Below are 26,201 nucleotides of genomic sequence, written 5' to 3'. Positions count from 1 at the left end.
TCAGAAAAAATGAAACATATCATGTATTGAAAACATTTATGAGAGATCTTAAATTAATTCAGACATAATGTAGGGCTCCCGTTAGTTTGCTGACCCATTAGTTTCCTCCCCTTAAAACATTAATTTCGAAACCATAGGGAAGAAAAGTAACGCTTGTAGGGGAAAACTAACGTTTCTCATGAGACGAAAGAGAGACGGCTAATTGGCTAGGGGTTTTTGAAAGAGTTAAATTTAGGTAGTGAAGCAACTGTAGTAAATGTAATTTATGATTTTGATTAATGATTTTAATCAAAGAGATGTTAGTGAAAAAAATATTTCATATTTCACGGGACTCAGAAGCTGTGTGGGAAGAGATATTTGCAGTACTTGACGAAACTGTGTATACTAATACGGCTAAGTGAGGAAAGTAACGCTTTTAGGGGATAAACCAAGGAAGGCATATAGGCTAGGCTAGGCTATTTCTCTTGAATAATGGTACAAGAATACAGTTTAAGATTCTTGTAGACAATACTTTAAAAGGTGAGTTTCCTTTTTAACTTGCTTTCTTTTACTTGTTTAAGGCTTAGGGAGAAAAACATGGAACGCATTAACAAAGGAACGTCCCTTTTACATACTTCATGTAACGCTTGTCAACAGTTCAGTCTGTTTCATGTTTTTTTTTGTGAAAATGTTAGTTTTTTGTTAGATATATAAACATGGTTGAGCGCACTTGGGAACTACCCCCAAGGCCCTGCCCATGCCCTCTTTTTTCCCCGTGGGGACAGGCGAGGAGTTAGTTCCTGAAAAAATGCCAGATCTGTCCAGCTGATTATGGCTATCTATTGTTGTTTTGTGTCCATGGTTCCGAACAGTCGCGAACATGACTTGAGGAGTCTCGCAGTCGTTTGGTCTCCTGTCTCAAACTCTTCCCACAACTGCTGCACTCGAGACTGCAGTGTCCTGTGTGCCCCCCTTCTTTTTTTTGGACCCTCCTCAGTGTTCCTTCCGACCTCAGCAACACTTGTACATTGTAACAAAGGTTTCAGCCACTATGTGTAGAGTTGTAACAATATCATAAAACGGTACTTCCTTTCCAGCGATTTGGTTCAGGTAGCGACGCCATCCTAAAAAACAATGTGTAAATATAATTTCATGTGTAAATAAAAACAAAAGAGGAACTTCAATCATGACCAGTAATACAAGTGATATAGTATTTAATACAAAAGAGGATTGTTGAGACATACCTTCAATATCGTGTGAATGGCTCTCTTAATACACACGTCCAGGTGGATTCCATTTAGTAAGACCACTCCTTTATTTGCTCCTCTCTGAGAATATCGAACTGAGGCCAAACTTGTTGTAGTGGTAGCATAGGTAATGCCATCATCAGTTTTCGAATATACGTTTGCACAGCTTCTGACGATGAATAAGCTTTCCTCAATCTCAAATCTTGTACCGCGATATAGAAAAATATATAATATATTACGACGGATGTATAGATTAAATTTCATTATGTATATATAAAATGCATTCTATTTTTTCTCTTGACTTGCCAAAACATATAAAAACAATTCACCTTTCCCCATACCACTTGACGCCAGTGAAACAGACAGCCTTCGATGGTGCCATCTGGAAAGACGGATTCAACTGCTCTCATACTTCGCAGCATCACAGGTCAAGACGAAACGGTTAACTCTGGGGTTAGAAGGGAGGGCTTCTTTTATACTGCCCTGAGTACAGCCCAATGGTCGTCCTTCCTCTTCCTCCTTGACACCATAACAAATGCCAACGGCACCGGTTTTGCATAACTTGCGCTTCCATAAAACAGTGTGTACGGAGAACATTTGTGAATACGGCTTTCTGCAAACTTTGAATGTGCAATTTGCTAACCTGTAGAAAAATATAGGGATGAACCGGTTAATGTTTTCTGCCTCTGTTCAAACTAAGATTTAAATTTCATTCAAATGAAAGAATGGTACCTGGTGAATGACGATGAAATAACTATGAAAGTGATGATTTCATAACTTAGCTACATTTTGCCAAAGAGGGAATCTGTAACTGTTCTGGCGTGGCAAACACCCTTCCTCGAACAATTGCCTTTTCCCTTCACAGCATGACGATCGCAATCATTTTATTTTTGTTGGGCAAGTTTCTGTCTTTCTTTTACTCTTTTTATTTCAAATGATTGCAAGATCTATTACTTCTACTTTAGTTGCTTAACACGAGAAATGCGCGGCCATGGTCGTTACTTATTTAGATTTACTGACAAAGTTAAAACAGACTTACTGTATAAAGTAAAAGTGAAGTTGTCATGCGCCGATCGTGACAGATTTACTGGAATGCGTCGGTATATATACAGGAGCGATGGAATCTGTATGGAAACATTGAAAGCCATTAATTATCAAAGAACCTCATTAAATATTTCCTTTGGCTTCAAGTATTGCTCCCATTGTCTGTAAGAATTACTTCAGTACAAAAGACATAGCACAAAATATTCTAGTAGCAACAAGACGATTATTTCTTTCGTTCTGTTACTCTTTTTAATTCCAATTGATTGCAAGATCTAATCATGCTACTTTATTTGCTTAACACGAGAAAGGAGAATGGTTGTTGCTCATTTATTCTTACTGACTAGTTAAACATACTTACTGTAGGAAGTTAACGTCAAGTTGTCATACGCCGATCTTGAAAGATAAACTGGAATGCGTCGGTGAAGAAGCGAGGAAATCTGTGTGGAAAACGTTAGAAGACAACGTTTTGCACATTTACCAAGCCATAAACTATCAAAGAACCCCGTGAAATATTTCCTTTGGTAACTAGCAAACGGAAACATTTTAAGTCTGAAAAGGCTTTTATAAGCAATTATAAGTGGCAAGTATAAGTGGCAATTATAAGCAACATCAGCAGATCATTGATCTGAAATATGTGATAATATTTTGGTTACAAGTCTATGTGATCATATTTTGGTTAACAAATCTATGCTTTGCAGAATATTTTTACTTTCATCGAGAACACATCATATATACCCACGGGTTGGAAAGATGACACTCACCCCAAAAACTGGTGGATGGTATAGTTGGATGTCTGCCAAACTCGTTCGTAGAAAAGCATGATAAGTCCCAACAATGAATTCATATAGGTCCGGAAACATGTGCAAAGCGCCGCTAAGCTCGTCGTTAAGGATAATAAATGTTTTCCATATACTGAAAGCGACAGTGTTTTAATCTCGTCATTGGTATAATATCTCTCACATTAACAATTTGGCACCAAGTCTGAATTTTTACAGTTCTGTGTTTCTTGGCAGTAAATAGTATCTCGCGGAACATGTATACATGAAACTTTAAAACCGCTGCATATCGTAATTGTGAAGTGTTTGGTAGATTGAATTCCGTTCTGCTTGAATGTCAATGTTACTTTGCATTTCCTTCTCCAACAACAAAGTTCTGGCGTAAAGAAGGATATACAGACCACAGTCGTTTGGGGTTGGTTGGAGTGGCAATTTAAAAGAAAAAGTTGTTTCAACCGACCATCTCGTACAACGCCATGAATGTCCTTCCAACGCTGACCTCTCGTCAAGGAAACGAATGAAGCACTTCATTTCTCCACCAAGATTGTCGCCTCCAAGAGGGTCGAGATAATAAAGTGTTTGCGTAATTGCATTTGCAGCTAGTAGTACCCAGTGTACGCCGTTGCGATTAACGGGAAGGAGAATCCATCTACTTCCGATGAGTTTTTGTGCTTTGTACCATTTTCTAGCGATTTGGGAAATTGAAATTCGTGAACTCATTTGGAATGAATTGCAAAGGAACACGTTGAAATTCGTCACCTGTGTTTGCAGCAACTCTAAATAGTCATTGACTACGTTGTCATCTAACCACGAATTACGCAATAGTGATTCGTACAGATCCCGTCGGTCGTAGTTTTCAGTGTACTCCTTTTCTTCATCAATGATTATCGTCTGGGTTTCCAACAGTTTGCCCTCCACTACCTTTTTGTTTATTTCCCGTTTCCAGGATTTCTTGTCATTTTGGTTAAGGTTGGCCTTTTTGAGGGTTTTGCTGGTTCGAGGAGTTCCAATTAGGGTGTTTGACTTCCTTTTATTCGTTTTATTTAAGTGAGACGGAGTGGAGTCCTCTGTTTTCCTTCCTCGTTCTCTGTCATATTCGAATGTAACTGTCTGTAGAATATTTTCTGCTGCCGTTTTGCAGTTTCCAATGGCCCCATTGCTCGATCTTTTCTTCATATCATCTCTGGTTTTTTTCGACGTCCGACTCCATTTTTCTTCCACCAATGTTGTTGCTCGTTTTCCCACTTTCTTTTGCTTGCGCACCCTATACTGGAGAACAAACTTCCTTTGTTGTGCCTCGATAGCAGTGAACATTCTTTGTAGTAATTCGTCCAAGCGAAATCGAAAGTTGGCCACCGTCGTCATTTTAAAATTTTTATTGTATGCTTCCATGTAGCCCTGTGTCGTTGGTGGGTTGCGGATAAAATATCTGGTAGTGTCGTAATTAGCCTTTTGATATTTTGTCGAATGTCTGGTCAGGTCACCTAGAATGAGTTGTGACCAGATAGGAATGGTAGGCAAAACATATGTCAGCATTCTCTCTATCAGTTGGCTGCTTTTGAAATAGTTTGGTTTTGAGTTATCGTAACCAGCTGTCCTTTCCTCTTTCGACAGGGCATCCTTCGCGTCGTTGTCTATGTTGTGACATAGTGTCTTGAAATTCGACGATTCCTGAACTAAAGCATCCTCTTCTGTGCATCTGCTTGTTTGAGTTTGCTTCAAAGGATTTATTTCTTCTCCCTCGTACTCGTTGTCAGTGACAACAATTTCATTCATTTCAGAGGAATCTCGACTGCGAAGTGTTGACAAGATTTCCTTCATGTGAAGTTGACAAATCGGTGAGTAGACTTCTGCTCGAAGGACAATGCAAATCGAATACATCAGTTTTCGAAAGTCTTGCAACACGCGAACTTCTGCGAGAAGACGAAACAAGCACATGCCAAACCACGAGTTTTCTTTCTTATAGTACTTACGGCAGTACTCTTTGCCGTCCTTCATGAAGTGGCAAAGGCCGCTGTGTACAACCATGCCGTTCAAGTCTTCGTCAGAAGCAACACCGCTCACGATTCTCCAGCTTCTCTCCAGGTATTGCTTCATCGTTTCTCCAGAGAAAACCTTAAGTGAAGATACCAACAATGGAAGGCTCCTATCGCTTGAGATTAAACAAGGGGTTGTTAGGTTTCTAAACCCGTATATGCTCTTCTCTCTGTATCTAAACAACTGAAGCCAGTTAGATATAGTTGGCTCAGACTGATTTGTTGAAATTAGCTCTGCTATGGGACATGGGGATGACTTCTCCCCCTCCTCTTGTCTCGTTGGATTTGGGAAAACAATAGCATAATACAGATATTCCTTGTTGCCATCTTTCCATGTCACTGAACCCGTGGCATCCCAGTGCAATGGCACTGTCTTTGCGAGCTCATGGAAGAGGCGAACCCCAGCGTCCGTAAATGAGACTACATAGCTCGGAGAGGCAGAAATCTGTCTGATGTAGTTGTTCAAACTATCTTGTTTTTTCAAAAGAAGACTTGTTAATAAATCTTTATCGCTCTGTAGTTGCCGTCTTCCCTCGTAGCTTATCTGTTTGAAAACAGAGCCATCGACACATACTCCGGTTAGGTTTCCGCTAGCCAATGTATGCTCGTCAAGCTTTCCGAGACGTTCCGTGTGCAAACGTGATGGGCAATGGCTTTTCCACAATTCATTTTGCAGCGTTTTCCGTTCATCGGCTCGCACGGGACGCTGTGAAGTCTCATCTGTTTCGTGTTTGACGCAGCCTGTATAAAACACCATGCATTTTAGGTTACTGGCCATCGAGAGTCTTGCCGAAACGGAACATGTCGGTCGTCGAGAGCAATATGCGTAAGCACTGAAAATGTCACCGGAAATTTTCCTGCTGCCCTTCTTGGAAACCCGGTGTCTTTTGAACATCAAGGTACAGAATGGGTTTGATTGCCGGAGCCCTTTATAAAACACATTTACCCACTGTAAAGGTAATCGTGTACCCTTTTGCCTGCTTCTAAGGTTTTTCCAATCGTTTTCGTCAATCGAAAAAGAGGCATTAGTCGGAATGGACGCTTCGAAATATTTGTCATATACCTGGCAAACATTCAATGAGGAAAGCGTTTCCAGACTGATTGGGCCTTCCACAGACTCGTCGTCCTGGTCAACCGTCTTTTCAAGCTCTTCGGCGTTATCAGGTATCTTTACTTGCGGTTTTTCAGTAGTACCGTTGTCCGCAGTTTTACCTTCCGACAGTGGAACATTCTCCTCTTCCAACTTGGGTATTTCTTCATCGTCTTTCTCTGTGAACCATGTTATGGCACTGCTCTCAGGCGAAAGCTCATAGAAGAGAATAACGCCATTCACCGCTATGTCTGCGACCGCTTCCTCAAACGTAGATCTCTCTACGTCTTCGTCGTTATGACAGACCACTCCGTTGTTCCTAAACGTATATGTATAGTAATGACCGCTCCTGCAATCTACGCCTTGGTGTACGACCGCAGATAGCAGTTTATAATGATATCCTGCGTAACATTCATCGGAAAAGTTCAATTGAAAGTCTGAAATTTCCAGCGATATTAAAGACGTTACAGGAACTGTGCTCTTTCGTCCACCTGCTCTGGTACGATTTACGTTTAGAACAAGACATGGAGGTAGTTTGTGAATTTCATAACTGTATCCTTTCACCTGGTTCTGTTTACATTGATTGCACAATACCTCCTCTCGAACCTCGTCTTGAAATATAGCGCTAATATTTCTCTCAGCCTCTGTGTTGTCTGTGGTGATAGTCAGCATAGGAAGTGACTGCTGTCGTCTCTCTGAGTTGCCACAATTCAAACAAGATATTATTTCAGAAAGGAAAGTCGTTGTCACGAGTGGTGTGTTGCTTTTGACATTTTCCCTTTGAATGGCATCACTAATGCAGCGTGCGAAAAACTCACTGGCATCCTGCTGACTCGTAATATTGGTAAAAGGACCACGGACTTCTTCAGCAATCGTCTTTATCGCCTGCCTAACTATAACATCGCTTAAGGGTTCCGTTTTGTTCTCTTCTAATTCAAAAAGGAACCGCCTGATTTCGTCAGCAACTGTGCCAATCGTCGGGGAGGTGTTCTTCAATATCTGTCCAGCGTCTGTAACTTTAATAGCCTGGATGATAGCTGCAAACCAACATGAGTTACCAATATTACATATTCCACGACCTGTCAGCGGAAGACATCTGTTGCACGTAAAATTTGAGCGTTCTACATGGTCTGTGGTATCAGGAGAAGTGGATAATCCCACGCACCTGAAATGGTACCAATTGTCACAGATGTCGCACTGGAGGTAGGGACTGCCATCGTTCACTTCGCAACAGATGCAGAATCTCTCCTCAGATGGAGTCAGGTCGTGTGTATCATCATTCGTCTCTTCTTCTGACTGGCTATCGTTACATATCCGGTTAGTAGCGGCGCTTTCGTCGCACCGTTCTGTTCCCTTAATTGACACGTCTTCTTTTGTTGATATTTCTTCTTTGTCAACCTTATACCATTTTTTGAGCATGCAATCTCTCATGTACTCTTTATACAGGTAAAAGCTCAGATGTGACAGAGTTTTCTTCTTGTGCGCATTCGTCTTCAGGAGTAGAACAGCAACTTGATACCAAAGACTATCATGTCGACGGAAAGAATTAGCCGAGAGCGTTTGTTGCCATTTCGTCTGACGAACTGGGAAAAAAAGTGTATGAAAAAGTGTAATAATGTATAATATATCATACAATATATAAGATAAACAGAAAATAAAATAAATATGTAACATATAATATAAAATATAGAATATGTAATATATAGAATATGTGTAACAAGCACACACACACGCATATGTATATATGTATGCGTGTATATATATATATATACATACATATATATATATATATATATACATATATTTATCATACAAATCAGTACACATATTGTACATATTATGTACACGTACACTCTGGTCATCGCTGTTGGTACCTTATCACTTGTTCAACGGATGACGTATCATGAGCATGATTTTTTTTTGGGGGGGGGGGTCACCTTTTTCTCCTTTCATATTTATCAGTCTTACCTTCACCAATTATCTGTTTTTTATCTTAAACGTAATTCGCTAAAATGTTCGTGTATACTTTGCCACGTGTCGCACAGTGAGAGTCTCTGCTACCGAGGCACATGGGCGTCAATCCGGGGGGGGGGGTGGGGGAGGAGACATGGGGATATGTCCCACACTTTTTGAGATGAACGGACGCAATATCAAATGTCCCCTATACTTGTACGCAAATCAATGACTCGTGTCCTGGAGCAACATTTACAAGTTTTATATCCGTCCCTATGTAAAACCCTTAAAGTCTATGAATGAGTCTGTGAATGGCGTCACGCGGCTTTGTACCGCATGCGCTGTCTAAACTGGCTTATTTGTCTATGCCACAAGCGCGAGATACGTGTCCGATCTCACACATACCATATGCATACAGTATCTGAGTGATATGCACACAACAAGTACGTATATGGCAAGCCATGTGGGATAAACACCGCATAATATATGAGCGTATTAATTGGAATTTATACGCGTATATATTATTAGCCAATCATATGGCTTAAATATATCCGCATATTAATTCGAATATATACACGTATTAATTCGAATATATACACGTATTAATTCGAATATATACACGTATTAAATAGAATACATATGGGGATTAAATCCAATATAGACTATGCACGGATTAATTCGAATGTACACGAAAACACATTTCCGCTCTTGCTGTGTACATATATCAACGAAAATATTTTGGCGGGCTCCCGAGATCGCTTCAAACAGCGAAACTATACACATGTACACGCATGTATATTCCAATTAATACGCGTATATGTTCGAATTACTACGCGGATATATTATGTGGTGTTTGTCCCACATGGTTTGCCATATACGCATATAATAGTAAGTCCTTCGTTTCATATCCGCTTTTTGCGTTTTGTCGCCGTTTTTCACCCCTTTGAATGTCCATCGAGTTGTTTACACATATAAATAAAAAACAGCAAACTAAGATATCCAAGTTTTTCCCTGCCAACAGTGTTTATTGGCGAGTAATAAGGGACTCTGCAGATAATGAGTAGAGTGTCCTCCGACTAATTCCTCATTTAAAATTAATCGCATACAGTCGCCAAAAATCCACTAGTTTTAATAGCTAACATTTATGAGCCGTTGCCTTAAAATAGATTCAATCCCTACAATTCACAAATGTTGCGTCGGAATCACGTCGGCCTTACACAACACACATATAAAAGATTGTGTTGTAGTACGTATTGGTTTACTGGGTTGCTTAGGACGCCGGTAAAGTGAAAATTATTTACCTCATTATTGAATGAAGTTCACAGTATTTAAATATTCATATTATGGGCGTGGTCTATTGCGATTCTGACGAAAAATATCTTCGAGTAAAACAACTTTGAAATTTGTAAATTGTTCGACTTTTAGTTCACCATTTGTAGTAAGATTTAAAAAGATAAGCTAGTTATGTATGTCGTTATGGCATCGTGGAGCCAATGAGCGTTTGAGAAATATTGAATAAGACGCAAATATATAGCGGCTTTATTTAATTGTTACACGAAATGAGTTAACCAATGTGTGAATAATTCTAAAAACCAGTTCTTTTTGTTGTAGCTGCACGTTTAATGGAAGAGTTAATAAAAGGTTCACATTATTACGAGAAGTATGTGGAAAGTCCCCGGGACCTAGCCAGAAACTTGAAAGAGGGAGCAGAATTCAGGGTATTTTGCAACGTACTAACTGGGGCATAGGCCCCCCAGTCCCTTTTACGGCCCCACTCCAGTTAGATCCCTTTCTACCTCCCCACCCCCACCCTAGATACTTTAACCATACCAGCATGTTTAAACAATTGCGATGAATTCCTCATTACTGTTCTTGGGTGGCTTAAGAGGGACATAGGAGAGAGAAAACAGTGTCCCAAAATATGACAATTTTGGTAAGACTTCAGCTATGCCAACATGTTTAAAACTTGAGATGAAATCTCATCACTATTCTACGGTGGCTTAATTGGGACATTTTTATCTGAAAATGTTGACTTTATATCTAAATATGTTTACTTTTTATCTCAAAATGTTTGTATACTTTTTATCTGAATATTTATTCTGTAGTACACTACTAGTACAAGCACTATGACTGAGTGACGCAATGAGTTTTACCAATCTCTGCAAATACAAACACTATCAGATTTGGCCACTGTAATAAGAAGCCCAGATTGACTAGTAAAAACCCATTTCAACACTAAACAATATATATTTGACACGTGTTTGTAACATCATATATTCCGTAAATTAATTAATAAGTGTGAAATTTAACAGGCAGCATGCATCCTTGAGAAGCTCTAGAGAGGATGTGGAAAACAAAATTATTACGTACGACGTACGCAGACTTCGTACATCCTTGTTAAGTTAGCAGTCAACATTTTGAGATAAAAAGTAAAATCTTTCAGACATTTTGAGATAGAAAGACACAATTGTGAGATAAATGGTCACAATTTTTGGATAAGAAGTCATTATGAGATAAAAAGTCAAAATTGTGAAAAAACAAGTCACAATTTTGAGGTAAAGTGTCTAAATGTTGACTTTATATGTTAACATTTTGAAATTTGAGGACACTTTCCTTTCTTTCATATATGTCTCTATTAAGCCACCGTACTATTCTATGTGCCTCGTATTGCTCCATTTCCCTAAGCATAACAAAATAAACAGCATGGCTGACGGTACATTGTTGGGGCTGTATAAGTAAAATCATGTCTGAGCTGTGTGAAAACTGTTAATGTCAACGTCATTTTGGGATTAAAATATTCTTCATATGCTTGGCGACACTCGTATCATGATATGGTCCCTTTTTGAGAAATTTCTTAAAAAGTCCCTGGCAGAATTTTGAAAGGGGCAGTTCTCACATAGGGAGCATTATTGATGTGCGAAGAAAGTTTATTGTATTATGTAGTAGACGAACTTTCAGTCGAATATTGAGAAGAGTCGCTTTACTTCCTTCAACCTGAACAGAGGGCTTAATATTACCTGGTTTTAGTTCAATTTTTTTCGCGTACTCAAAGGGGGGGGGGCGATCGCTCCCACCGCCCCTCCCCCTGTCTACGTCCCTGGAAAGTCCATTGTTATTGGTTCGCGTTCGCGGTTCACTCCCTATGCAGATTGACGTTACACGGTGACCTGTACATTCATGAGCTTTTAAGCATCACGTTTTTGGTCAGTGAGAATCTGCTAAATTTGACATCAATTTCTATAAATGACTGTCTCTTTCGACTAAACTGTCAGCACAGTATTGTTTGTGTACTAAAATAATTCAATATGAGCCAGAGAATTAATAGATTTTTTTCGCTTCAAGCTATGAATTTAATTTCAATGCATTTAATTGTATAACTATGTAATTACAAGAGTTTTTCTTTAGGTGAAAAGGCATGATTCTGTTCGTTTATTCTCAATGAATAATTTTCAGGCCAATCCATAGCATGTCCACCTATACCTTTAAAAGGTTAATTTGCCATTGTCTGTCAATGAATGTTTTGGAAACGTTAATTCGTAATTGACAAAACATCCTGACGTTATGATTTTGATACAACCGAATCTAAGCTAAGCAGCAAAAATGACATCACTTGTATACTATAAATTATACCATAGGCGTACGGGACCAATTCAGTTTTTGGGGGGGGGGGCAGAAATTTTTGTGTCCGAAAGTTCTCATGACACTATCTAAGCGGAGCGCCACCATTGGTTGGCGCGTAGCGTACAAGAAAATTGTTGGCAAAAAATGCCTCTCAGATTGCCGGAAACGGCACTTCTGAGGCTTTGCAAGTTGCATCTAAACATTCTTTATTTTATAATCTCACGTTTTAGAAATTTACACTTCCCCAAAAATTTGGTAAATTAGAAGAAGAAAATATGGTAACATCACTTTGAAGGGGAAAAATGGGACAGTATATTTTTTAAGCTCAAATTTAGTTACCGTATTTATTATCTTAACACAAGTACTCAGCTACCTCCAGAAAAACACACATTGTTCAACGACACGTAGGCGGGATAATGTCGCTGTGTCGGGTGAGGCTTCAATTTGTCTCACAAAAAAAGTATAAAACATAACAAAGAATATGATAAACCTGTACTTCTAGGCTTGTAGGCACCCCCACCCATCCATGAAAAAGAAAATGTTTCTTATATACACTCATGTCGGGGATGTCCAGGTATACAATTGACTAGTTAGAAGAAAAAAAATGATCGTGCAAAAAGCGTGATAGCCCAGATGAGCTGCGCTTACGGTGGTGTTACACGGAGATATTCGGGCATCATGATGCTAAATAAAGACAATCATGGAATTGTCAGGCAAAAATTTGAAAAGATTCGGGCAAGCTACTCCATATTTATATATATATATATATATATATATATAAATATGGAGTAGCTTGCCCGAATCTTTTCAAATTTTTAAATATAGATATATATATATAAATATATATATATATATTTTTCCTCCTCTTAGGCTGCCCAAATTTTTCAGGACTTTTGCCCGAATTTTTGTCCTCTGGAAATTTGGGGGGCAGTTTTTTTTTACGCCTATGAATTAAACGCTCTAAGGAATCCTGGTTTAGTTTTTTGTGCAAGTAATATACCATAGAAGCTCTAATATTTGCAAACAACTTGCGGAATATCAACCAATCAAATCACGGGCCGGGTACATCCTGCGACAGCCTTATTCGAACGTCGCCCTTATATAAATATAATAAATATACTAACTGTATATCTGCTATAGCAGTAGTAGCCTGCGGCATCTTTTCAACCTAGCCTCGAAACAAATGATGGCTAGCCGCTAGAACCTTCAATTATTACTTGAAATTGCATAATGGGTATTTGTATAAGCAGTACCAACCTTTAGCAATGCAGCGTAGGACTTCTTCTTCCGAAAACTTGTACTTTTTCGAAAATGGCATGGTCTCACAAAGTGTAGCCGCTCATATGAAACGGAAACGAATAACAGTGCACTTCTCAAACTGGTCGAATTCAATTAATTTACAAATCCTAAACCCTTGTTCCGTTGAACAGTCGATCTAGCGATATGTAGCCAAAACAACCCTAAAGAGGAATTCTAGTGATGGCTTCAGAATACCTGGTGCACACACGTTTTAATGTTCAACGAATAAAGTGACCCCGTTTACAGCCAAAACGTGCCACCCCTCCCCCCCCCCATCACCCACTAAACAGGAAGTCGAATCTGTTTACTGTCATAAACTGATAAATATATACTAATTGGCAAATTCATCAAACTTGGACGACAGTGGCGGTATAGAACGCCTTTGCGGTCATCAGTTGGTTAACTTTTCCTTTCTCGGTGTCAGCTTTATCTTAACATTAAGAATTTAAACCTCTACACAAAGCCACAATTCAACGATTGCGTCATAGTGAAAGGTTTTACTTACATTTCTTCGTAAATGATAGATTATGTCACTCACCAATCAGCATATGGGCGGCCATGACCGCAAAAGCGAAACAAGAGGCAAAGAAGCATGTATAAAAATACAAACTAAGTATACATAAACAATATAATATGAAATGCACATACATTGAAAATATATGTCAATTCACAAGCAAACATATGCTTTTACCAAAGATGTTAAACACCAAGATGATATATATTTAAAATCACATATCAAACTTACATTTAATCCCAAAATAAAAAATAAAAATATTTTAAACACGACGAAATAGGCTATATTTGCAAACATGATGACATATTCAAGCAAGCCCCGAAGTGAATCCTAATTTCCAACTAAACGTGACTAGACACTCAAGGGATTTGATCTGAATTGGCTGCATGGAATGTGTCAGAGACCGTTTAATAATGACATCAATCACATCTTGAACTTATCTTTGAATCATTTCAGCCTTACATATGGAAATAGACATGGGAAAACGGGAGCCTTCAACAAGTGTAAATGCAACTGCATTTGTATAGCAGTGTAGCGATATACGCATATCAAGTATACAGTTAAAGTGAAGTCGTATCACAGAGCCGATTATACGGGTGGTGGGATAACGTCGATCGGCCCCCCTACCCAGACACCAACCCAGTTGGCACAAAGAAAACATGAGAGAAGAGATGGGAAGAAATACTAGAAAACAGGAATGAGAGAATAGGAAATAGAAAGACGGAAACTAAATAGTTAAACTGTCGAAAAATATTTTATTTCGATGTATGTGTAAAGTTAAGCTATAATTTGAAATCTCGTGTGAATATTTTGGAGAAGGGGGTATTTGATGACGTCATATATCCTTGTGTGGGCATCGGATCACTCCAATCTTTACATGAGGGTATAGATGAAGAGTAGGTCTACAATATATATGAATTTGAAGGATTTTCTATGAGGCCAATTGCAGATATAAACTCAGCCGCACATTCGATTTATGTGTAAAGTTAAGTCTTAATTTGAACACCCAATATTTTTAAGGAAGGAGTATTTGATGACGTCACATATCCTTGTGTGGGCATCGGATCACTCCAATCTTTACATGAGGGTATAGATGAAGAGTAGTTCTACAATCTATATGAATTTGAAGGATTTTCTATGAGGCCAATTGCAGATATAAACTCAGCCGCACATTCGATTTATGTGTAAAGTTAAGCATTTTGAAATCTCGTGTGAATATTTTTAAGGAAGGGGTATTTGATGACGTCATATATCCTTGTATGGGCATCGGATCACTCCAATCTTTACATGAGGGTATAGATGAAGAGTAGTTCTACAATCTATATGAATTTGAAGGATTTTCTATGAGGCCAATTGCAGATATAAACTCAGCCGCACATTCGATTTATGTGTAAAGTTTAGCATTTTGAAATCTCGTGTGAATATTTTTAAGGGAGGGGTATTTGATGACGTCATAAATCCTTGTGTGGGCATCGGATCACTCCAATCTTAACATGAGGGTATAGATGAAGAGTAGTTCTACAATATATATGAATTTGAAGGATTTTCTATGAGGCCAATTGCAGATATAAACTCAGCCGCACATTCGATTGATGTGTAAAGTTAAGCCTTAATTTGAACACCCAATATTTTTAAGGAAGGGGTATTTGATGACGTCACATATCCTTGTGTGGGCATCGGATCACTCCAATCCTTACATGAGGGTATAGATCAGGAGTAGTTCTACAATATATATGAATTTGAAGGATTTTCTATGAGGCCAATTGCAGAAATAGACTCAGCCGCACATTCGATTTATGTGTAAAGTTAAGCATTTTGAAATCTCGTGTGAATATGTTTAAGGAAGGGGTATTTGATGACGTCATATATCCTTGTGTGGGCATCGGATCACTCCAATCTTTACATGAGGGTATAGATGAAGAGTAGTTCTACAATATATATGAATTTGAAGGATTTTCTATGAGGCCAATTGCAGATATAAACTCAGCCGCACATTCGATTTATGTGTAAAGTTAAGTCTTAATTTGAACACCCAATATTTTTAAGGAAGGGGTATTTGATGACGTCATATATCCTTGTGTGGGCATCGGATCACTCCAATCTTTACATGAGGGTATAGATGAAGAGTAGTTCTACAATATATATGAATTTGAAGGATTTTCTATGAGGCCAATTGCAGATATAAACTCAGCCGCACATTCGATTTATGTGTAAAGTTAAGTCTTAATTTGAACACCCAATATTTTTAAGGGAGGGGTATTTGATGACGTCATATATCCTTGTGTGGGCATCGGATCACTCCAATCTTTACATGAGGGTATAGATGAAGAGTAGTTCTACAATCTATATGAATTTGAAGGATTTTCTATGAGGCCAATTGCAGATATAAACTCAGCCGCACATTCGATTTATGTGTAAAGTTAAGCTTTAATTTGAACTCCCAATATTTTTAAGGGAGGGGTATTTGATGACGTCATATATCCTTGTGTGGGCATCGGATCACTCCAATCTTTACATGAGGGTATAGATGAAGAGTAGTTCTACAATATATATGAATTTGAAGGATTTTCTATGAGGCCAATTGCAGATATAAACTCAGCCGCACATTCGATTGATGTGTAAAGTTAAGCTTTAATTTGAACTCCCAATATTTTTAAGGGAGGGGTATTTGATGACATCATAAATCCTTGTGTGGGCATCGGATCACTCCAATCTTAACATGAAGGTATAGATGAAGAGTAGTTCTACAATCTATATGAATTTGAAGGAGTTTCTATGAGGCCAATTGCAGATATAAACTCAGCCGCACATTCGATTTATGTGTAAAGTTAAGCATTTTGAAATCTCTTCTGAATGTGTTTGAGGAAGGGGTATTTGGTGACGTCATATATCCTTGTGTGGGCATCGGATCACTCCAATCTTTACATGAGGGTATAGATGAAGAGTAGTTCTACAATCTATATGAATTTGAAGGATTTTCTATGAGGCTAATTGCAGAAATAGACTCAGCCGCACATTCGATTTATGTGTAAAGTTAAGCATTTTGAAATCTCGTGTGAATATGTTTGAGGAAAAGGTATTTGATGACGTCATATATCCTTGTGTGGGCATCGGATCACTCCAATCTTTACATGAGGGTATAGATGAAGAGTAGTTCTACAATATATATGAATTTGAAGGATTTTCTATTAGGCCAATTGCAGATATAAACTCAGCCGCACATTCGATTTATGTGTAAAGTTAAGCCTTAATTTAAACACCAAATATTTTTAAGGAAGGGGTATTTGATGACGTCATATATCCTTGTGTGGGCATCGGATCACTCCAATCTTTACATGAGGGTATAGATGAAGAGTAGTTCTACAATATATATGAATTTGAAGGATTTTCTATGAGGCCAATTGCAGATATAAACTCAGCCGCACATTCGATTTATGTGTAAAGTTAAGCCTTAATTTGAACACCCAATATTTTTAAGGAAGGGGTATTTGATGACGTCACATATCCTTGTGTGGGCATCGGATCACTCCAATCTTTACATGAGGGTATAGATGAAGAGTAGTTCTACAATATATATGAATTTGAAGGATTTTCTATGAGGCCAATTGCAGATATAAACTCAGCCGCACATTCGATTTATGTGTAAAGTTAAGCCTTAATTTGAACACCCAATATTTTTAAGGAAGGGGTATTTGATGACGTCATATATCCTTGTGTGGGCATCGGATCACTCCAATCTTTACATGAGGGTATAGATGAAGAGTAGTTCTACAATCTATATGAATTTGAAGGATTTTCTATTAGGCCAATTGCAGATATAAACTCAGCCGCACATTCGATTGATGTGTAAAGTTAAGCTTTAATTTGAACTCCCAATATTTTTAAGGGAGGGGTATTTGATGACGTCATAAATCCTTGTGTGGGCATCGGATCACTCCAATCTTAACATGAGGGTATAGATGAAGAGTAGTTCTACATTCTATATGAATTTGAAGGATTTTCTATGAGGCCAATTGCAGAAATAGACTCAGCCGCACATTCGATTTATGTGTAAAGTTAAGCATTTTGAAATCTCGTGTGAATATGTTTAAGGAAGGGGTATTTGATGACGTCATATATCCTTGTGTGGGCATCGGATCACTCCAATCTTTACATGAGGGTATAGATGAAGAGTAGTTCTACAATATATATGAATTTGAAGGATTTTCTATGAGGCCAATTGCAGATATAAACTCAGCCGCACATTCGATTTATGTGTAAAGTTAAGCCTTAATTTGAACACCCAATATTTTTAAGGAAGGGGTATTTGATGACGTCACATATCCTTGTGTGGGCATCGGATCACTCCAATCTTTACATGAGGGTATAGATGAAGAGTAGTTCTACAATCTATATGAATTTGAAGGATTTTCTATGAGGCCAATTGCAGATATAAACTCAGCCGCACATTCGATTTATGTGTAAAGTTAAGCATTTTGAAATCTCGTGTGAATATTTTTAAGGAAGGGGTATTTGATGACGTCATATATCCTTGTGTGGGCATCGGATCACTCCAATCTTTACATGAGGGTATAGATGAAGAGTAGTTCTACAATATATATGAATTTGAAGGATTTTCTATGAGGCCAATTGCAGATATAAACTCAGCCGCACATTCGATTTATGTGTAAAGTTAAGTCTTAATTTGAACACCCAATCTTTTTAAGGGAGGGGTATTTGATGACGTCATATATCCTTGTGTGGGCATCGGATCACTCCAATCTTTACATGAGGGTATAGATGAAGAGTAGTTCTACAATATATATGAATTTGAAGGATTTTCTATGAGGCCAATTGCAGATATAAACTCAGCCGCACATTCGATTTATGTGTAAAGTTAAGCCTTAATTTGAACACCCAATATTTTTAAGGAAGGGGTATTTGATGACGTCATATATCCTTGTGTGGGCATCGGATCACTCCAATCTTTACATGAGGGTATAGATGAAGAGTAGTTCTACAATCTATATGAATTTGAAGGATTTTCTATGAGGCCAATTGCAGATATAAACTCAGCCGCACATTCGATTTATGTGTAAAGTTAAGCTTTAATTTGAACTCCCAATATTTTTAAGGGAGGGGTATTTGATGACGTCATATATCCTTGTGTGGGCATCGGATCACTCCAATCTTTACATGAGGGTATAGATGAAGAGTAGTTCTACAATCTATATGAATTTGAAGGATTTTCTATGAGGCCAATTGCAGATATAAACTCAGCCGCACATTCGATTTATGTGTAAAGTTTAGCATTTTGAAATCTCGTGTGAATATTTTTAAGGGAGGGGTATTTGATGACGTCATAAATCCTTGTGTGGGCATTGGATCACTCCAATCTTTACATGAGGGTATAGATGAAGAGTAGTTCTACAATCTATATGAATTTGAAGGATTTTCTATGAGGCCAATTGCAGATATAAACTCAGCCGCACATTCGATTTATGTGTAAAGTTTAGCATTTTGAAATCTCGTGTGAATATTTTTAAGGGAGGGGTATTTGATGACGTCATATATCCTTGTATGGGCATCGGATCACTCCAATCTTTACATGAGGGTATAGATGAAGAGTAGTTCTACAATCTATATGAATTTGAAGGATTTTCTATGAGGCCAATTGCAGATATAAACTCAGCCGCACATTCGATTGATGTGTAAAGTTAAGCTTTAATTTGAACTCCCAATATTTTTAAGGGAGGGGTATTTGATGACGTCATAAATCCTTGTGTGGGCATCGGATCACTCCAATCTTAACATGAGGGTATAGATGAAGAGTAGTTCTACATTCTATATGAATTTGAAGGATTTTCTATGAGGCCAATTGCAGAAATAGACTCAGCCGCACATTCGATTTATGTGTAAAGTTAAGCATTTTGAAATCTCGTGTGAATATGTTTAAGGAAGGGGTATTTGATGACGTCATATATCCTTGTGTGGGCATCGGATCACTCCAATCTTTACATGAGGGTATAGATGAAGAGTAGTTCTACAATATATATGAATTTGAAGGATTTTCTATGAGGCCAATTGCAGATATAAACTCAGCCGCACATTCGATTTATGTGTAAAGTTAAGCCTTAATTTGAACACCCAATATTTTTAAGGAAGGGGTATTTGATGACGTCATATATCCTTGTGTGGGCATCGGATCACTCCAATCTTTACATGAGGGTATAGATGAAGAGTAGTTCTACAATCTATATGAATTTGAAGGATTTTCTATGAGGCCAATTGCAGATATAAACTCAGCCGCACATTCGATTTATGTGTAAAGTTAAGCCTTAATTTGAACACCCAATATTTTTAAGGAAGGGGTATTTGATGACGTCACATATCCTTGTGTGGGCATCGGATCACTCCAATCTTTACATGAGGGTATAGATGAAGAGTAGTTCTACAATCTATATGAATTTGAAGGATTTTCTATGAGGCCAATTGCAGATATAAACTCAGCCGCACATTCGATTTATGTGTAAAGTTAAGCATTTTGAAATCTCGTGTGAATATTTTTAAGGAAGGGGTATTTGATGACGTCATATATCCTTGTGTGGGCATCGGATCACTCCAATCTTTACATGAGGGTATAGATGAAGAGTAGTTCTACAATATATATGAATTTGAAGGATTTTCTATGAGGCCAATTGCAGATATAAACTCAGCCGCACATTCGATTTATGTGTAAAGTTAAGTCTTAATTTGAACACCCAATCTTTTTAAGGGAGGGGTATTTGATGACGTCATATATCCTTGTGTGGGCATCGGATCACTCCAATCTTTACATGAGGGTATAGATGAAGAGTAGTTCTACAATATATATGAATTTGAAGGATTTTCTATGAGGCCAATTGCAGATATAAACTCAGCCGCACATTCGATTTATGTGTAAAGTTAAGCCTTAATTTGAACACCCAATATTTTTAAGGAAGGGGTATTTGATGACGTCATATATCCTTGTGTGGGCATCGGATCACTCCAATCTTTACATGAGGGTATAGATGAAGAGTAGTTCTACAATCTATATGAATTTGAAGGATTTTCTATGAGGCCAATTGCAGATATAAACTCAGCCGCACATTCGATTTATGTGTAAAGTTAAGCTTTAATTTGAACTCCCAATATTTTTAAGGGAGGGGTATTTGATGACGTCATATATCCTTGTGTGGGCATCGGATCACTCCAATCTTTACATGAGGGTATAGATGAAGAGTAGTTCTACAATATATATGAATTTGAAGGATTTTCTATGAGGCCAATTGCAGATATAAACTCAGCCGCACATTCGATTGATGTGTAAAGTTAAGCTTTAATTTGAACTCCCAATATTTTTAAGGGAGGGGTATTTGATGACATCATAAATCCTTGTGTGGGCATCGGATCACTCCAATCTTAACATGAAGGTATAGATGAAGAGTAGTTCTACAATCTATATGAATTTGAAGGAGTTTCTATGAGGCCAATTGCAGATATAAACTCAGCCGCACATTCGATTTATGTGTAAAGTTAAGCATTTTGAAATCTCTTCTGAATGTGTTTGAGGAAGGGGTATTTGGTGACGTCATATATCCTTGTGTGGGCATCGGATCACTCCAATCTTTACATGAGGGTATAGATGAAGAGTAGTTCTACAATCTATATGAATTTGAAGGATTTTCTATGAGGCTAATTGCAGAAATAGACTCAGCCGCACATTCGATTTATGTGTAAAGTTAAGCATTTTGAAATCTCGTGTGAATATGTTTGAGGAAAAGGTATTTGATGACGTCATATATCCTTGTGTGGGCATCGGATCACTCCAATCTTTACATGAGGGTATAGATGAAGAGTAGTTCTACAATATATATGAATTTGAAGGATTTTCTATTAGGCCAATTGCAGATATAAACTCAGCCGCACATTCGATTTATGTGTAAAGTTAAGCCTTAATTTAAACACCAAATATTTTTAAGGAAGGGGTATTTGATGACGTCATATATCCTTGTGTGGGCATCGGATCACTCCAATCTTTACATGAGGGTATAGATGAAGAGTAGTTCTACAATATATATGAATTTGAAGGATTTTCTATGAGGCCAATTGCAGATATAAACTCAGCCGCACATTCGATTTATGTGTAAAGTTAAGCCTTAATTTGAACACCCAATATTTTTAAGGAAGGGGTATTTGATGACGTCACATATCCTTGTGTGGGCATCGGATCACTCCAATCTTTACATGAGGGTATAGATGAAGAGTAGTTCTACAATATATATGAATTTGAAGGATTTTCTATGAGGCCAATTGCAGATATAAACTCAGCCGCACATTCGATTTATGTGTAAAGTTAAGCCTTAATTTGAACACCCAATATTTTTAAGGAAGGGGTATTTGATGACGTCATATATCCTTGTATGGGCATCGGATCACTCCAATCTTTACATGAGGGTATAGATGAAGAGTAGTTCTACAATATATATGAATTTGAAGGATTTTCTATGAGGCCAATTGCAGATATAAACTCAGCCGCACATTCGATTTATGTGTAAAGTTTAGCATTTTGAAATCTCGTGTGAATATTTTTAAGGAAGGGGTATTTGATGACGTCATATATCCTTGTATGGGCATCGGATCACTCCAATCTTTACATGAGGGTATAGATGAAGAGTAGTTCTACAATCTATATGAATTTGAAGGATTTTCTATGAGGCCAATTGCAGATTTAAACTCAGCCGCACATTCGATTTATGTGTAAAGTTAATCCTTAATTTGAACACCCAATATTTTTAAGGAAGGGGTATTTGATGACGTCATATATCCTTGTGTGGGCATCGGATCACTCCAATCTTTACATGAGGGTATAGATGAAGAGTAGTTCTACAATATATATGAATTTGAAGGATTTTCTATGAGGCCAATTGCAGATATAAACTCAGCCGCACATTCGATTTATGTGTAAAGTTAAGCTTTAATTTGAACTCCCAATATTTTTAAGGAAGGGTATTTGATGACGTCATATATCCTTGTGTGGGCATCGAATCACTCCAATCTTTACATGAGGGTATAGATGAAGAGTAGTTCTACAATATATATGAATTTGAAGGATTTTCTGTGAGGCCAATTGCAGATATAGACTCAGCCGCACATCCGATGTTTACTTTGAAATCAGTCGTAAATTGTTTTGGGGAAGGGGTATATGATGACGTCATATATCCTTTTTTGGCCGTGGATCATTCCAATCTTCACATGAGGGTCTGAGGAAAAGTAGTTCTACAACATATATTAATTTGATTATAAACTTTTGTAAAGCTGATGATACTTATCATTCCATATATTTTTTATTATTTTTTCATCAATTATGGTTACGTCTCCTCTTTTGTCATGGTGGTATAGAAAACTACAAGGGTATTACGACAAGACATATACATGCACTCACTCGCTCAATTTTGATCTGGGAAAGAAAAGTCTATATTTACATCAGTCTCCTTTTCGACGCACACGTTGACCCGTCCTCACATTCATTTTACGTTAAATAAAGATTCAGAATGGACGCCTTGCCCTCACAAAATTGAAATGATATGGGGATTAACTTATGATCTGTATATGTTTCATGTTTCCCTTAGGTGCACGTTTGTCCTCGAAAAGCGTCCAACGGTGATTTTCCTTTACATCACGAAGCTAATATAGTTTGAGCCTGAAGAAAAGAGGGAAAAATCAAATTCATTTTACGTTAAATAAAGATTCAGAATGGACGCCTTGCCCTCACAAAATTGAAATGATATGGGGATTAATTTATGATCTGTATATGTTTCATGTTTCCCTTAGGTGCACGTTTGTCCTCGAAAAGCGTCCAACGGTGATTTTTCTTTACATCACGAAGCTAATATAGTTTGAGCCTGAAGAAAAGAGGGAAAAATCAAATTGCCAAGTTATTTTAAATTGAGATAATTATTATTATTAATATTAAATGTAAAACTAATGTGCCTGTTGTCAGACTTATGATGAATAATGGCCATTACAAGACACCGTATTGCGCTTCGCTAGCCTGTCTAGTTGCACATTTCGAGTATGCACACTCTAACTTCAACAATTGCTGTCACCTCTCATCGTTTGAAAACGCGGCTGAAAGTGCGGCTCACTTTACTGTGGTGATTGTTTGGTGTGAAAATGTTTTGTTCCTGAAACGAAATAATTCATTAAAAAGGAATTTGTGATGCTCTTGCTTAAGATTTGGGCGATGGTTTGATCAAGCCCAATGTTTTGCTGTCTGCTTTGGACTTACCCAAAGTCAACAGCCTAACCCAAGTTACACTTTGCTCTACAGGAGTGTGTAACTCCGTCACTGTAACTTGTAAGTGAGAGAACGGTTGAAAGGCCTACATTCGTAATAAAATTAGGGGTAATAAACTAGCACAGAAAACATTTCTTGTTGGCCTGGATAGTTTAGAAACGCACAAGGAAAGGAAGCTGTTAGCTAATTAGTGTTAGCTATCATTTCTTGAAAAACACTAGTTATCTTGTGAACTTTGCTTTGCCTCGGTTCTTCATTTTGGAAGTTTGAAAAAGTTGATATTAAGAAGTTACCCTAGCCTTAGTTAGGCCTAAGCCCTTACAAACTAAAAGATACTAGGCCCACAGTAGGTTGACTGTAACTTGTAAGAGTAGAATTAGTAAATTCAATGAGAAAAAAACATACATGTATGATGTAGGCATCAATCTAACTTTCTAAGACCTAAGCAAGTTTTACACATCTAATGCTAGGCCTAGCTTAGAAAGTAGGTATGCTGTGCCCAGTCTTGGACAAGCTAAGTAGGCCTTGCATGCTACAGCCTCGATCCTGGGCCTGGGGCCCAAATATGGGCTACTACTAGGAGCCTGTCTCAAGGAGGCTTGCCTAGATACATGTATGTAATTTAGGTTGGGCATAAGTAGGCTCATTTAGCCTAGTGATACTGATATACTTCCAAACCATAGGAGAAATACCTCTAGAGGCTACAGTTAAAATAGTTACCTCACTACTGAAAAGCAACGCTATCTTAGAGCGCACCTGCTCTAATATGAACCACCGTTTCAATGTCCAACACAGAAATGGACTATCAGCTCAAACAATGTCCATTTGCTTCCATTGTTTTCAGGTGGGAAAGAGGAAAAACTAGATCAAAGACCAAATAGAACTTGATATTGATTGTTGGAGCTTAAAGCTGGAGAAGGTACAAATGGATGACACAGGTACAGTTAATTAAGCAAAGAAATATTAGTAAGAAGGATATGTAAGGAGAAAAGATATAGCGAGTCGAGGAGCAAGCTTTTATCCATGTCGCACTGTTGTTTTGGAACAAGTTACCATCAGAAATACAATGCCTTACCTCTATCAGCACTTTCAAATCAGTGTTAAAGATGTTTATTTCAAACAAACCTATGGTTAAGTGGAATTGTATTTAAATTGTATATATTTTGTATGTTTTTTTTAAGCGCATTGAACCCTGGGATTTTGCCCTATATTAATTTTAATAATCATTTTACATAATTTTCAGAATTTGTTTTGCTGTAAAATTAAGCTTCTGATCATTTTGTTGCATCTTGGTTTATAAGATCATTTTGCCTGTCAGAAACTGCAATATTGTTTTCTACTCAAACTTTGCAGTACTACAGTAGGAAACACAAGTCAAAGGTGAAAACAAGGAAGCTATGATTCCATATTTTTTATGTATTATTATTTTATTTTTTTGTAGAAGAGAATGTGGAGCCATCTAATCAAAGCGATTTGTCAGGTGTAGAGACCCCACCGTCTGAAGAGAGATCCGTGGAGGGGCAGCAGGAGGATATGGGAACGGATGAAAGCAACAACACAGGTAATATTTCACATCAAGGAGGTCTCTTGTCTTATGTTTTGTAGAAAGAGTAAAGTAATTATGATGTCACTGACATAAGACTTGCTCAAGTCTCCTCTCATGTGTTTGATAGTTTTGAAGCCTTAACGATCCTGACTAATCCGTTAAGCTCACTAATAAATCTGATTATGTCACATTATTACTAGGTCATGCATGATCTGCATGCTGCTTTTCTCTCATCTCTCCTGCAGTAACAGATGGTGATGAGAACGCATCCAAGCCACTGAATTACCAGCACACTAAAGTCTATCAGGACAGTGATGGACGTTTCGTGATTGAACAAGCCACACCAGATTCTAAGGATGAAGAATCTACTGGTGAGCTCAACAAGGCCAAGACCTTATAACGCATGCTGGTAGTAGCATTTTACAGGCACTGTTGTATCATTTATTGTATGTAAGAGACTTACAATATGCTCTGAGATATACGTATTATAACGTATGGCTTAGCGCAGGTTTTTATAGACGGTATAGTTGGTAATGCCATTATTACTGAGATGGCCTTCCAAGACATACAACCAATTCGTTATATTAACTGTACATAGGTGAAATCCTGTGGTTCCAGAAATATTTTCTGTACAAAGGGGATTTCCTGTGATTCGAGAAATATTTTCTGTACATAGGTGATTTCTTGTGGTTCTAGAAATATTTTCTGTACATAGGTGATTTCTTGTGATTCTAGAGATATTTTCTGTACATATGTGATATCCTGTGATTGTAGAAAAATTGTCTGTACATAAATT

General features: G+C 37.7%; 3 protein-coding genes across 15 annotated transcripts in view; 1 reads left to right on the top strand and 2 right to left on the bottom strand.

Moving 5' to 3' along the window:
• Window positions 1-26,201, top strand: part of LOC139983901 (uncharacterized) — a 39,098-nt gene that overhangs the window by 1,695 nt on the left and 11,202 nt on the right. For 4 of the 7 annotated variants that reach the window (XM_071998096.1, XM_071997940.1, XM_071997671.1 and 1 more), the window contains exons 2-4: window positions 24,704-24,797; window positions 25,301-25,420; window positions 25,651-25,776. In XM_071998096.1, coding sequence (XP_071854197.1) covers window positions 24,785-24,797; window positions 25,301-25,420; window positions 25,651-25,776 — 259 coding nt within the window. In that variant the 5' untranslated portion in view covers window positions 24,704-24,784. Of the gene's footprint in view, window positions 1-23,727; window positions 23,920-23,942; window positions 23,968-24,703; window positions 24,798-25,300; window positions 25,421-25,650; window positions 25,777-26,201 lie in introns of those variants that run through there. The other 3 variants (XM_071997697.1, XM_071997860.1, XM_071998020.1) reach the window with 3 other exon arrangements.
• On the bottom strand, window positions 468-4,614 carry LOC139966540 (uncharacterized). Of its 7 annotated transcripts, XM_071972399.1 has the most exons (6): window positions 3,032-4,614; window positions 2,629-2,707; window positions 2,266-2,350; window positions 1,556-1,869; window positions 1,224-1,428; window positions 468-1,103 (listed from the first exon to the last, which is right to left on the bottom strand). In XM_071972399.1, exon 1 carries the CDS (start codon window positions 4,580-4,582, stop codon window positions 3,320-3,322), a length of 1,263 nt encoding a protein of 420 aa, XP_071828500.1. In that variant the 5' UTR covers window positions 4,583-4,614; the 3' UTR covers window positions 468-1,103; window positions 1,224-1,428; window positions 1,556-1,869; window positions 2,266-2,350; window positions 2,629-2,707; window positions 3,032-3,319. The 7 variants fall into 7 exon arrangements, with proteins under 7 accessions (XP_071828500.1, XP_071827694.1, XP_071830704.1 ...); XM_071971593.1 differs by having other exon boundaries at window positions 2,629-4,614; XM_071974603.1 differs by lacking the exon at window positions 2,266-2,350.
• Window positions 4,591-13,064, bottom strand: LOC139971847 (uncharacterized). The gene is made up of 3 exons (XM_071978624.1): window positions 13,004-13,064; window positions 4,636-7,755; window positions 4,591-4,598 (listed from the first exon to the last, which is right to left on the bottom strand). Exons 1-3 carry the CDS (start codon window positions 13,062-13,064, stop codon window positions 4,591-4,593), a joined length of 3,189 nt encoding a protein of 1,062 aa, XP_071834725.1.

This window comes from Apostichopus japonicus, chromosome 1 (assembly GCF_037975245.1).
Source record: "Apostichopus japonicus isolate 1M-3 chromosome 1, ASM3797524v1, whole genome shotgun sequence".
In the NCBI taxonomy this organism is placed as follows: Eukaryota; Metazoa; Echinodermata; class Holothuroidea; order Aspidochirotida; family Stichopodidae; genus Apostichopus; species Apostichopus japonicus.
Note: the sequence above shows the minus strand (reverse complement) of the source record. Positions and strands in the feature narration are given on the sequence as shown.